General features: G+C 51.1%; 1 protein-coding gene across 4 annotated transcripts in view; it reads right to left on the reverse strand.

The window, feature by feature from the left end:
- Positions 1 to 12,670, reverse strand: part of UNC13C (unc-13 homolog C) — a 133,316-nt gene that overhangs the window by 14,467 nt on the left and 106,179 nt on the right. For 2 of the 4 annotated variants that reach the window (XM_053364332.1, XM_053364331.1), the window contains exons 21-27: positions 12,351 to 12,494; positions 10,491 to 10,568; positions 8,719 to 8,796; positions 7,902 to 7,931; positions 4,719 to 4,807; positions 2,229 to 2,378; positions 1,506 to 1,629 (exon numbers count right to left, since the gene is read on the reverse strand). In XM_053364332.1, coding sequence (XP_053220307.1) covers positions 1,506 to 1,629; positions 2,229 to 2,378; positions 4,719 to 4,807; positions 7,902 to 7,931; positions 8,719 to 8,796; positions 10,491 to 10,568; positions 12,351 to 12,494 — 693 coding nt within the window. The remainder of the gene's footprint in view (positions 1 to 1,505; positions 1,630 to 2,228; positions 2,379 to 4,718; positions 4,808 to 7,901; positions 7,932 to 8,718; positions 8,797 to 10,490; positions 10,569 to 12,350; positions 12,495 to 12,670) is intronic. The other 2 variants (XM_053364334.1, XM_053364333.1) reach the window with 1 other exon arrangement.

Consider the following 12,670-nt stretch of genomic DNA (forward strand, 5'->3'; position numbering starts at 1 on the left):
TTTCCTAGGTTGATGCCCTAGACTACCAAGCGCTCCCAGTGGGCAAGTGCCAGGATGCCAAGGTGTGTTCTGCTCTAGACTTTTCAAAGGCAGAGGAGCAAAGGCTGCCTGCCTTCTCTAGCCTGGGCTGGAAATGGAAGGGAAGCAAAGAGGAACTGAGTCTGCAAGAGTCTGCGATCCCAACCTGGGGAGGCCCAGCCAGGCAGTGGAAGATTTCTGTGGCCAAGCTGAGGAAGATGACGATCCCTGGGAGCTGCCTGCTTTCAGGAGCATGTTGAGATTCATTGGGAAAGAAGGAAGGAAGAAGTCTTCAGCACAACCATCAATAAGAACCATCACTGCAGGCAAAAGGACTTCGGATTCAGTGCCATCCCCGCTGCAGCTGCCTGTGGCTCTGTGGCTGGTTTCGGCAGTCAGTGTAAACTGCGGGCACCAAGCAGTGAGTGAACCTCCTCCCTCAGTCTCCAAGTTGCCCTTTGCACAAGGGAGCAGAAGGAAGTCCTTCCCATGAGTCATGGCTGCCAGGCAAATGAAAGTGAGAGGGTCGAGACCCCGTTTCAAGGACCAGAGGCCTCCAAGCACCTTCATGTTGCCCTCTAAAGTGTGTCAAGTGGTTGCCATGGCAAAGGAGCAATTAGCTGTCAACAGTGAAAGGATGGAGTCCACCTTCACTAATTGGATGAGGAAAGTGGCAGGCAGACTCCCAACTCTCAGTCCTCACTGCCAACTGCATGCTGTGGAGGAAGCCGCAGACCGTCCCCCCAACTGAACACTTGGGCAACCTCCACACTGGGTGACCCTGACAGGACCCCGTTGTCATTGAACTCCATCCCACTAAGCAGACTCCACACTGACATGCCGTCTTTCAAGAGCCCTCTTGGTTTGCTGCTGCTGGCTGCTTAACTCACAAACGGCTCTCTCTCTCTGAAGGCAGTTTTCATGCCGGCTTCGTCTGAGGGAAAGGGAAGTCCATGTGTCTCTTGAGAGGGCCAAATCCATCCATCCTGCCCTCTTTTCAGGGACTTAGGGACAGATTCAGCTATCGAGTCCTGCCAGCAGAAGCAAGGACTTCCACTAGTGCAACAGGCTTTTCCCTCCCTACACATCCCCCCAAATTGGCTGTGGGGGGTGTGCCAGGAAAACTCCCAGAACAGCATTGGGGGGGGAGGGGGAGAAAATGGGAGGGGAGGGGCATTGTTCTGTCTAGCAAGCTCATATGCCATTGTGCTGATGAAACGATTGCCATTGCTCTATGCTGAACTCCTCCCTTATAATTCCAAACAGCATAACATCAGCTTACGAATGTGGGCTTGTAGGATTTCAGTGCCCCCTTTAGAGGGTGGTTCCCTACCCCCTTACGACTTTCATTTTGAGCATCTTCCCGCCAACAAGCAGACAAGCAAAGTAGCTTAAAATGTGCATTTCCAAAGAGCTGTATTTGTTTATATGACAAAATGGAGCCCGGACCAAGTGCTGGTTCTCTGCAAGGCTTACGGGAGACTCACAGTTTGGTCTGTCAGTGGTGGGAGTACAATCTGCTTTTCTATCCGGTTCAGGACCAGTTTCCAGAGCTCTTTCAAAACACGCTTCAGAACAGTCTTCTCGCAGATTTTTGCCGATAGGCTTAAGCTGCAAAACAATCCAACGCTCTCAAAATTTTCATCTATACAGGCAGTTTACAAAGCAAAAACTATGTAACCATGCAACTAGAATACAAAGAAAAACGCACACTGCTGATAAAAACCCAGTCTCTAAATGCTTCCCCAGCCTTCCCTCCCACCAGAGGAAGCCCACGTACATCACAGCACCGCTGGCAGGTAGTGATTGCATGAAGAAGCAAAACCACGAAGCAACAGGAACAGATGGCAGGGGGAATTGAGGGGCCGTTTTCATGGGTTCAGCGCCTGCTGCAATTATGGGCCTGGCTACACAATGGGGTGCCTGGCACACAAAGCATGGCACAGAACAATGCAGTGCCCAAAAGAGCCAAGCTGAAAAGAGGATGAAGTCCGGGTTATGGATCTCTTCTAGGGGGAGAATAGGGGATAGGTCCTTGTGGGACCATTGTGGGGGTTCTTGAGACATGAATGAATGTGAGCTGCTTTGAGAGCTGAGAGAGGGCACCAGGGTCCGGGTATTGGTGCATTGCAGAGCCCAATGCTGTTTGCCACAGACCAGACCATCTGTCTGGACACAGCAGTAAAGCCCACAGCACCTGCCCTGCTTACGTTTTGTCCAGGAAGTCCATCAGGGGCCGCAGCACAATCTCTGCATCCACAGTGTTGTTGTTCTTGTTGGCAGCCGCAGTTCCGTCTCCTTTCATCTGGTTCAGCTCCAAGCTCATCTGCCGCACACACTCCTCAATGACAGGCTGGAAGCTGGAAGGGGCCAGAAAGGAGGAGATGGGGTGTTAGAATTCCTGCTCCACGATTGCAGTCATGGGATTTTTGTCTATCATATGACGGTGTATGTTTTGACTCCACAGAGTGGGAAGTGAGGGAGAAAGGATGTTTGTGTTACTGTGTTCTGTGAAGTGGGACTATTGTCCTTTTTCTCTTTTCTGTCTGATGCTAGAGAGAGAGGGAGCCATGTTGCAGTGCTCCGTGTCTGTTTATATGTAAATAAAGTAGATTAGCCAAAATGCTGAGTTGCTGAGGTCTGTCATGAAAGGTGCGCAAACTCTGCGGATCCCTAAGTGTGCCGATGTCAGTTGGCATCGGTCGCTGTGATGTTTGGGCTGAAGAAAGCTTTTGAAGCTCCCGAACGATGGACCAGGAGGGAGGGAAGATGTTAGTCGGGCATGTGTCTCTGCCAGGGTCCTACTCGAGTGTAGGCTGAACTCCTGACATGGGGATGGAGGTGCCAGAACTGGCCAAACATGGCAAAGCAGACCCTTCCCCAGAGGTTCTCTATGTTGCTGCCTCCCCTCTAGGAGGCCACGGCCCCCTTCCTTATGTGGTAATTATACTTTAAAGAGTTGTGTGGACGTTGCCCCAGGTCATTTGACCCTCTTAAATAGTTCTCTCCCCCCCCCACTGGCATATCTACACAACACATTAAAGTTTAAAAATAACATATGACTTTTATTTGCTGTACCGGCTCTTGTCATAGTAAATGTACAAGAAAGGTAGACAATACAGTGGTTGCGAACGGGATCCGTTCTGGAGCCCCATTTGCAACCTGAAAGGAACACAACCCGCGTCTGCGTGTCTGTGCACGCGCAGGTGGCGATTCGCCACTTCTGCACATGCGCGTGATGTCATTTTGTGCGTCTGCGCATGCGCGAACGGTGAAACCTGGAAGTAACCCTTTCCGGTACTTCTGGGTCACCACGGGATGCAAACTGAAAACGCGCAACCTGAAGCAAACATAACAGGAGGTATGACACTACTTCTGTTACTGAAACATACATGAATTTGTATCCGAGGCTGATTAATATTTACAGACTGAGGCAACAGCAAAGCACAACACACTTGCTGCTCTAACAAGTTAAAATCCACACAGCAGTTGATGACTGAAATAACTGATAAAAACTGCCTCACTATATGACATCGCAAGCACTGGCGCCAAATATAGGGGGCACCCATACCACGACCTCTGAGGGAACGTCCAAGGCCCTGCAAAGTCTTTGACGGGACTTCCAGTAGAAACCATTGGGTGCCATTGGGCACCCATAATCTGGGGCCCAAGTTGGCACCCCTGATCACAACATTCTATGCTACAACATTAACCCTTTGCGTGGTATTTTGGATGCACCATTCCCACACCCCTGACAAGGTCCACTTCCCCTTCTCCTAGTAGAAGTCTCTGGCACTCTGGATCTCTGGCTGTAGGGTGAAGGGCAGAGGCCAGCCCAGGGGTGGGGCAGTGTCTGATGCAGAGAGGGCATTTGAGACCAGGTGTGATCCTGGGTGGGGGACATTTTGGCACTTGAGTTAAACAAAAATTGATGCCCTGCCCACCCAGAAGGGGTAAGTGAAGATCTACATCTGGAATGGGGGTGGGGGGAGATAAAGATCTACATCAGGATCTGCTACCCTGGTGGATCCTGCCACCTGAGGTGATTGCCACACCTTGCCTCATGGGTGGGTCAGCCGTGGGGGGTTGAGGTTCCACAGTGGATCCACACCCAACCTTCCACCCCATTCTGAAAGCCTTTGGGTAAACCTGGCCATGTGCCATTCCACTCCCTCTTCCCCTTCCCCGGTCAACCACATGACAAAAAAGCCCTTTGCACCCTAGCACAGGGGTCAGCAAACTTTTTCAGCAGGGGGGCGATCCACTGTCCCTCAGACCTCATGGGGGGCTGGACTATACAGTATTTTTTTTGGGGGGGGGGAAATGAATGAATTCCTATGCCCCACAAATAACCCAGAGATGCATTTTAAATAAAAGCACACATTCTACTCATGTAAAAACACTCTGATTCCTGGACCGTTTGTGGGCCAGATTTAGAAGGCGATTGGGCCGGATCCAGGCCCCGGGCCTTAGTTTGCCTTCCCATGCCCCAGAACATCTCATACATTATTTCCTTTAATGCATTTGACCCCTGCCTTTAGGAAAATCCTTGGTAAGGCAGATTTCTAAGGGGCACAGGGACTTCCCAAGACATGGTAGCAAAACAGGGACTGAAAAGTGGCTCCCCCCCAATGCTGTAGAGTATGTAATGCAGCCCCACAAGTGTGTGTCTGGGAGCGGCAATGAAGCAGGCCCATTACCTGGCGCCGTAGGTCACGCTGAGCTCATCCAGGACGCCACTGAGCTTGGCCTGCAGCTCTTTCAGGGCCTCGCTGGCCTCCGGGTCCAGCTGGAAAAAGGCAACGGTGAGGTTAGTTCCCCCTGCTCGGCTTCACCCGCTTCTTCTCTGCATCAGAATTAGTGGGAAGGAGGAGAAGGCACCCATCGATTAGATGGCATTAATGGAAAACAAGCGTGGAAACCCTTCGAGGCTGTGTGGGGATGGAAGGTGAGACCCCAAACAGGACTTGAATTGACAAAGCCCACTCTTAAAGTCTGTCTATACCCACCTCATTGGACTGGAGGGGGCATGGCTTGCCTCCTGGGGGGTGAGAGCTGCCGTGTGCTTCCCCTTCCTCAGCCACCTGCTCAGGCTGCTTCTGGAAATGCCTGGCAGAAGAAGCACAAAGGGCGAGGAGGGGCAGGAGGAGCTGCGCTCATTGGCTAAGGGGGATCCATGGAGGTGCCCTTCAAGCCAAACACAAAGGTGTCACCAGAGGCAAAGATGGCCTCCCTATGCCATGCCATGCCCGGCTGGCTGCCTTTCCCTTCCCACTACAGCATGGCTGCAGCTCCCCATTTATTATGCAGCCTTCTGAGGCAGGCACCTGCCCTGCCCTGGGGCTGCACTTGCTTAGAGGCCTTTTTTGGGATCCGGAGGGGATTCCACGCTGTTTTGCATTAGTGTAGAGAGAAGCAGAGCATCCAGCAATGAGGAGAAGAGCGTGGCAGACTCTACGGGTGTGGTTATTATTATTTTTGTGTGGAGCATGCTGTTTCCGGAGGGGGAAAGGAGGCTTCGCAGGTGGGGGAGCTGTTCACTGTTAGCCCTTTGAGGCCGTCAGGGTGGACCAACAAGAACCTGGACCGCCAGCACAGGCTGCATCTAGAGGAGGCCCAAGGGGCACAGCCTTGGCACGCCATCTGGGATGCAACCACAGATGGAAGACAACCACGGCAGCCTTGTGGCCAAGGAGGATGGTGGCAGACGGGCTTTGTGTCATGGAATGGGAGAGGGAGAAAGGGGTCCATGCACAGGCATTTTCGTTGCCCCACTGGCAGTGCAAATCCCACCTACCCCCAGAGCCCCTTTTAGGCAAGGGAGGGGCCCTGCCCTTTTGGCCCTTGGGGTTCACAGACTCCCACTTCACTAAAGCAGCACTCAGATCCCGTTTTGCTAAAAACATTGCTATGATGGGAATTCCAGGCACAGCAACTCTCTGTCTCCAAAGTCCCCTTTGGAGATGGGATACATGGGAAAGGGGATCAGTGCTACGAAGGGGGTCACACTACTGCAGCTTCTCTGGATGCCAACCCCAATGGCCCCCACACCACACTAGGCTTGGCTGTCCATCTGCATGGAGAGCATCTGCATGCTCGCCTTGCATGATCCCAGGGAGCCCGACAATACTGGTGGGGCTTGCCTAACACATGGGCATGGGGTTGTGTGGCCTACAGAAGACCATTGATCCTGGGCAAGGCCCTTCAGGAGCTGACATGGAGGGTGGGGCATAGGGAAGACTCTCCATTAGCAGCAGGGAGGCCTCGGAACTGGCTTCCAAGGCAGGGATGGTGACCTGGGGAGGCCCTTCAGCCAGACTTGGAAGCCTGCAGGTGGGAGAGGGAGGTTCTCCCTGGGGAGCCATTGCTGGTCAGCAGCGCAGGCGGCAGCTGATGGGACAGACCAGTGGACTGACTGGGTGCAGGAGAAAAGCTTCAGACGCATCCCATACACAGACTCTGGAGCACATGCTACTCTTGCCGGGTAATCAACTCTCTGCGCTGAGACCTGATCATCCACAGGCATTGCTAACCACGATGCACCATTAATTGCTTTTCTGAAAATGCCTCTATAGCCTACGTCACCCGAGGACAGGCAGGTAATTCAAACACAGAAAACAGCAAACTAAAGCAATTGAGTGCAGATCCACGGGCTGGGCCGTGGAAGCCACAGAGGCCCCCTTCTAGCACTTGCTTAAGCCTCACGAAAGACAAGCAAGGAAGGGGAGCTTCCGTTTTGCGCATGCTCGGAGAAGAGGCCGGCTGTCGATTTCATGGAGGGCTGGCCTGGGGTGGAGGGAGGGGGCAAGAGGCATTTGCATTGCGCCTCTGCCACTGATCCTTGGGCGGGTGCTGGGCCTGCTGCTTGCCCAGTCTGCATGCCTTTTAGTAAGAAAACAGAACAAAACAGAGCTCCCACACACTGAGCCTGCCCCTTTCCTTTCACAGAAGAAGAAAGCTGCGCTCAGCTTTCCCCCCATGGAACTGAATGGGGCAGCCCTTGGGAGCTTCTGCTGAGATGGAAGGAGGCTTTCTCCAGCCTCAGTTGCCGAGGGGTAAGATGGGGAAAACGTGAGCACTCTTCCTCTTCTTCTTCTTCTTCTTCTTCTTCTTCTTCTTCTTCTTCTTCTTCTTCTTCTTCTTCTTCTCATAAGCTAAGCAAGTGCTTGATGTAGAAACGTAGGAGAGGTTAACAGGCTGCAACTTAGTGCAGAACAAAATGTGGATTCTCTAAATCTGCAGGGCTTAAAAGCAGGTGAATGTGTGCTTGATTGTGGCCATTGCTGGTGGCTTGGAAGTTTTCAATTCACTCAGGAGGTCCAGTGTGTGTGCGTGCCTTGCCCTCCTCTCTCCCAGCATTAGAAAAATGTGCCTCTCGGCCACATCCTTCCTTCCTTCCCTTCCTTCCCTTCTCAACTGGGACTTTAATTTGTGATATCCAAAACAGCCCCTGCAGTGAAGCTGTCTGATGCCCTCTTCTTCCGCTCCCGCCCAGGTGTGATGTCCAAGTCTGTTCATTTATCCAGTTGCTTTCAAACGAATTAAATCAGCTTAAACCCCAGTGCTTTGGTTTACAGCCGCATTGCCTGTTTGTTTGTTTGTTTGTTTGTTTTTAAAGCAAACAGTCGTCCCCCCCTCCAGCAAGTCTTCATGGCCTTTGCATTCTAAAAAAGAAGCCATCCGTTTGTCCACTGAAAGATCTGGACTCCAATCTTTCTGGTGACTTAGGATTTGTCGATGAAGCACAGACACATAGCACCTCAGTAGTGCAAGGGCTCTGAGCCGCCCAAGGAGGAGGAGGAGGAGGAGGAGGAGGAAGAGGAGGAGAAAGAGGAGAAGGAGGAGGAAGAGGAATAAGAGAAGGTGCGCTTACTATCACAAACCTCAAAAGAGAACCGCTCTCCTTCTTGCTTCTGCTCATGGAATGGCAAGTTAAAGGTATTGGACAAAGACAGGACGACAGATTACAGACAAGCAGTGGGCACCCCTGACTCCCCTTCCACTCCCCGCCTGCCCACAGAAAGCAAACCACTAGCCCAGCTAGAAACAGACACATCACCAAATGGAGTCACAAGATGGCCTAGCAGGAGCCATAAGGAGGGAGAGTGCCAGGAGGAGGCAGGAGACCAGAAGGGAACACACAGTGGGCAGTGCCAGCCGCACACCACAGATAACGGCCCATCCAAGGATGTGGATTTCTCTCCCCGCTCAAATGTCTCAAGCCCCGTCCCCCCAAAAGAGAGGATGAGCCAATGGCGGATGGAAAAACCAGCAAGTCCAACGCAGACTTTGTGCGGGCTGTCTCCTTTTTTTTTTTTTTTTTGAAAAAGCACAGGACATATTCTTTGTTCCCTGGCTTAACCCACTTTGGCTGCAAAAAGGGGAAATCTCAACAAAACGCGGGGAGCAAATGTGCTCCCATAGCAGGAAGACTGCCGAATCTGGAGGGACTCTCCTGTCCACATAATTTCCTCTCCTGGGATGGCAGGGCCAGAGTGGCCTTTCTAAGCTCCTAGGCTAGGGAGGCAGTCACGGAACACAGTTGGTGGCTCTGCAGACACCTGTCAATCAAAAGCAGGACCGGAACGAGATGCAGGCACCCCAGACAGGCCTATGGATGCCTGAAGCAGCCTAAACCTCCATGTTTTGTTTCTCTTGGCAGAGCTCAAGGGTCAAAGCACACAAGCCATGACAACTCACCTCTTTGCCCCCCATGGCTTCAAACATCTTCTCGAGCAGAACTCGCAGTTGCTGGATGTTGTTCATCAAGATACAGGGCTATGAAGAAAAGACACAGCATGGATTTATTTAACTCTACCAGGAGGGCCCCAAAACAGTGCTAAGACTGACCAGGGAGCCCTAATGGAGGCGGAGGGTTCTGGAATGGCATCTTGGGGCTTGAGGGGTGACCCTACCTCCACCCCCAGCCCAAGGTGCTGAAAAAACAGAGCCCCCCTCCCCTGTTTATTTTGGGGTTTGTTTTGATGTTTATGTATTTTGTGGCCATTTGGTGTAGTGGTTGGAATGTTGGGAGGCCGGGATCTGAATCCACACTCAGCCATGAAACTCTCTGGGTGACTTTGGGCCACTCACTGCCTCTCAGCTGAACCTACCTCACAGGATTGTTGTGTGGCTTAAATGAGGAAGGGGAGAGCTATGTACACCACCTTGAGCTCCTTGGAGGAAAAGGTGGAATGTAAATGCTAATAATGCTAATAATAATGCAAATAAAAGTGAATAATAATAATAATAATAATAATTTTATATTGTATTTCTACAGTGAAGTGCCCTGAGATCTATGGATGAAGGGCACTATAGAAATTTACTACTACAGTCATACCTTGGGTTACAGATGCTTCAGGTTGCGTTTTTTCGGGTTGCGGACCGCTGAAACCCGGAAATGCGTATTTAAAATAATGACTATGGATGATTTACGGAGAAGCTGAAGGAAGTCCAGAAAAGAAGCAATTTGTGAAAATTGGATGTGAAAAATTTTATGTATGTTTTGTTTTGTTGTAAATCAATAAAAAAATTTATGCAAAAAAAACCCCGGACGTACCGGAACGGGTTACTTCCGGGTTTCGGCGGTTGCGCATGTGCAGAAGTGCTAAATTGTGCTTTGCGCATGCGCAGACGTGTAGAATCGCAACCCGTGCATCTGCAGATGCACCACTGCAGGTTGCAGACGCTGTGGGTTGCGAACGTGCAGCCCGTACGGATAACGTTCGCAACCCGAGCGTCCACTGTACTACTCCTATTACTACCCTTTTATTGATTTACCACTTCTCTATACTGTTCCAAAAAGTTCAGGGTGGTGTACATGGGGCCGTCCTTTTAGCCATCTCAACAACCCTACGAGGTGGGGCAGGCTGAAAGTGACTGCTCCAAAGCCCCTTCATGCCTGACAGTGCGGCCTGGGCCTCCACATTCCCAGCCTAGAACTCTGTCCATTAATCGACAGTGGCTGGCTCAACAGTCCTGAGCTCAAGGGACAGAGAACCTGCCCTGGCCTAAAGCAGCTCGGGAGATCAAGGAAGAGGGTGCTTAACCCTTTTCTCTCATTCATCTGAATCATTTCCCTGAAGCTGCTACTTGATCTTGGAGTTGGGAGGGTGGGGGTGGAGGGAGGCAGCATCTATAAAAGTGTGGCATCTATATTACCCCCCTCCCCACCCAATCTGTGGTTAAAAGCAGCTTCATGAAGACAATTGGGGAAAGGCTCAATTGCCTCTCCCCAGAGCTGCTGCATGGGCCTGCTAATTAGTAAAAGCTAATGAGTCATGGCTCTCTCTCATCTGGTCCCTGGAAGGAGCTGCTGACCCAGCCTCCCCAAGGACAGGACGCCACCTGCCCTCCACCTGGCCAGCCTCTCCCCTAAGAGATCGCGCGCCGCCCTCCGCACAGAACCTATTTCACCCCAACCTGCCGGGATCGTAGGACAGCACGTTAAGAAGAAATTAAATTTCACTCACCAAATTTTCTTTATCACAATAAGAGCTGAAATCATTTGTAATAATTACAGCATACTGAACAAGCACTTTATGGATCGTCTGGGGGGAAAAGCACACACACAAAGGAGCAGCAGTCAGTGTCACATTACTGTGGCAACTCCACGGGGGGGGGGGCTTGAGTCCTTGGAGCAGAAGAGCCAAGCCTCATCCCAGACCCCCTGGCCGAGGAATTAAGCTCCCTGCCACTTGGTCCAGAGTGGGGCTGGTGAATTGGCCCAAAGGAGCATCAATAAGTGGGTATGTTCCTAGGGATGGAAGACTCTCTGGCAATGTCATTTTCTCCCAGTTTCTCACTTCTCCAGGCTTTAATTATTTTCTGCAGATATCTGCCATTTTTGTCTGTGTGCCCCACCACAATTCACAGAAACTTAGGCCATGGTTTTGTTGCACCCCATCCCATCAGAAATCTGCTCTTAACTCCTGAAACAGGGGGAAGTTGAGGAAAGGGGACCTAGCAGAGGTGGAGCAACCTGCTCCGGTACCCAGAGCGGCGCTTGTCCTGGGGGCGTGGCACACGTTCCAGGGGTGCACAGCGAGTGGCACGCGCCCTGGGAGGCAATGCCAATCGGGGGTCGGCATTTTGTCCCCCCCGGAATAGCATCCAGGGCGTACCGCCCCCCGCCCGCGCCTCGGAACACCCCCAGGGCCTAGGACCCCCTGGTTGCCTAACAACCAGAAGTGCATAACCATAAGAACAGCAATTACACAAGGACCGGCTCTTCCCATATGAACTGACCAAGACCCTGCAATACTCATCTAATAATAAAAATAATAATAAATTTTATTTATACCTCGCCCTCGCTGGCCAGGACCGGGCTCAGGGCAGTTAACATCAAAATAAGATACATTAAAAACATAACGCAAACAATCAATTAAAATACAGCTTAAAATCAAATTTGGAGCAGAATAAAATCAGATGGAACTATAGGGGATGGGAACATTGAGTGCTCACCACCTGAGGCCTTTCTTTGTCTGCCTCCTCCCTGAGAGGTCTGGAGGGGGGCAACATGTGATCAGACCTCTTCTGTGGTGGCTCCCTGCTTGTGGAATCCTCTCCCCAGGGAGTCTCTATAGCTTTAAGTGCCAGGTGAAAATATTTTTATTCCCACAGGTCTTTGGTTAATTAAAAATCGATGGCCTTTTAAAGTGTGTGTTGGGGTGGTGGTATTGTTTTGTTTGTTGTTATGTCATGTATTTTTTGTTTTTATATAGTCAACAGGCCTGTGATGCTTGGATGAAGGGTGGTATATAAATTTAATAAAATAAACAACATAAGCATGACATTTCCATCTTTGTTGAACATTGGGCTGGGTAGACCATAGCTGTCAACTTTCAGATTTGAAAATAAGGGATCATCAGCCTCACCTGTCCCTGGGACAGTCTATGGGATATCTAACAATCCGGGATAGCAGCGGGAAGCAGCGCTGGAATAAGGGAATTTCCCGCAAAAAAGGGAAGGTTGACAGCTATGGGTCAGACTCTGCTAGAACAGAGCAGCTTTGTCCCCTCCAAGGCATCTACCTTTCAGCAAGCCTCTCGTGCCCCCTCCTGTCCCATGGATGAGGTCCCAGTTACCTAGATAAGGTGTGGCTAGACCTAACACACACAGCTCTTATCCTGGACAGACATGACATCTAAAAGGAGAATTTCAGGACGTCACAGGCCTGGAAAAGTGGAGATTTGCTCTCTGACAGGGCAACAAGGAAGAGCTGAAGAATGCCAGCAAGGCTTAATATACAAGGCTACAGATTAAAATACCACAGGAACAAAACGTGACTCCTCCCTCACAAACCCCAAGCTGCTCAGAGGATGCAAATCTACCTTAGAAAACCTTCTCATGAGATGAGAGAGAGCTTCTGGATTAGGGCACTCCAGCTTCTTTATGATCTCAAAACTCTGGTTGAGCTGCGTGAAGACGTCCACCACTGAGCAGGAGAAAAGGGCATGGTCCGATGTTCGCTGGAACTACACAGACACCACAACACACAAAGACACACCGTTAAAGGGCGCTTGTGCAGGGTGTGTGGCTTCCCGGCTGGAGGCTCTTCTTCTCAGCCTATTCATTCTTTCCACTTTTCTCCAGAAAGTGAGCCCCAGACACACCCAAACAGCCACAGCAGCACCAGCCGTGGTTCCTCAGC

Source organism: Podarcis raffonei, chromosome 14, assembly GCF_027172205.1.
Source record: "Podarcis raffonei isolate rPodRaf1 chromosome 14, rPodRaf1.pri, whole genome shotgun sequence".
NCBI classification, from domain to species: domain Eukaryota; kingdom Metazoa; phylum Chordata; class Lepidosauria; order Squamata; family Lacertidae; genus Podarcis; species Podarcis raffonei.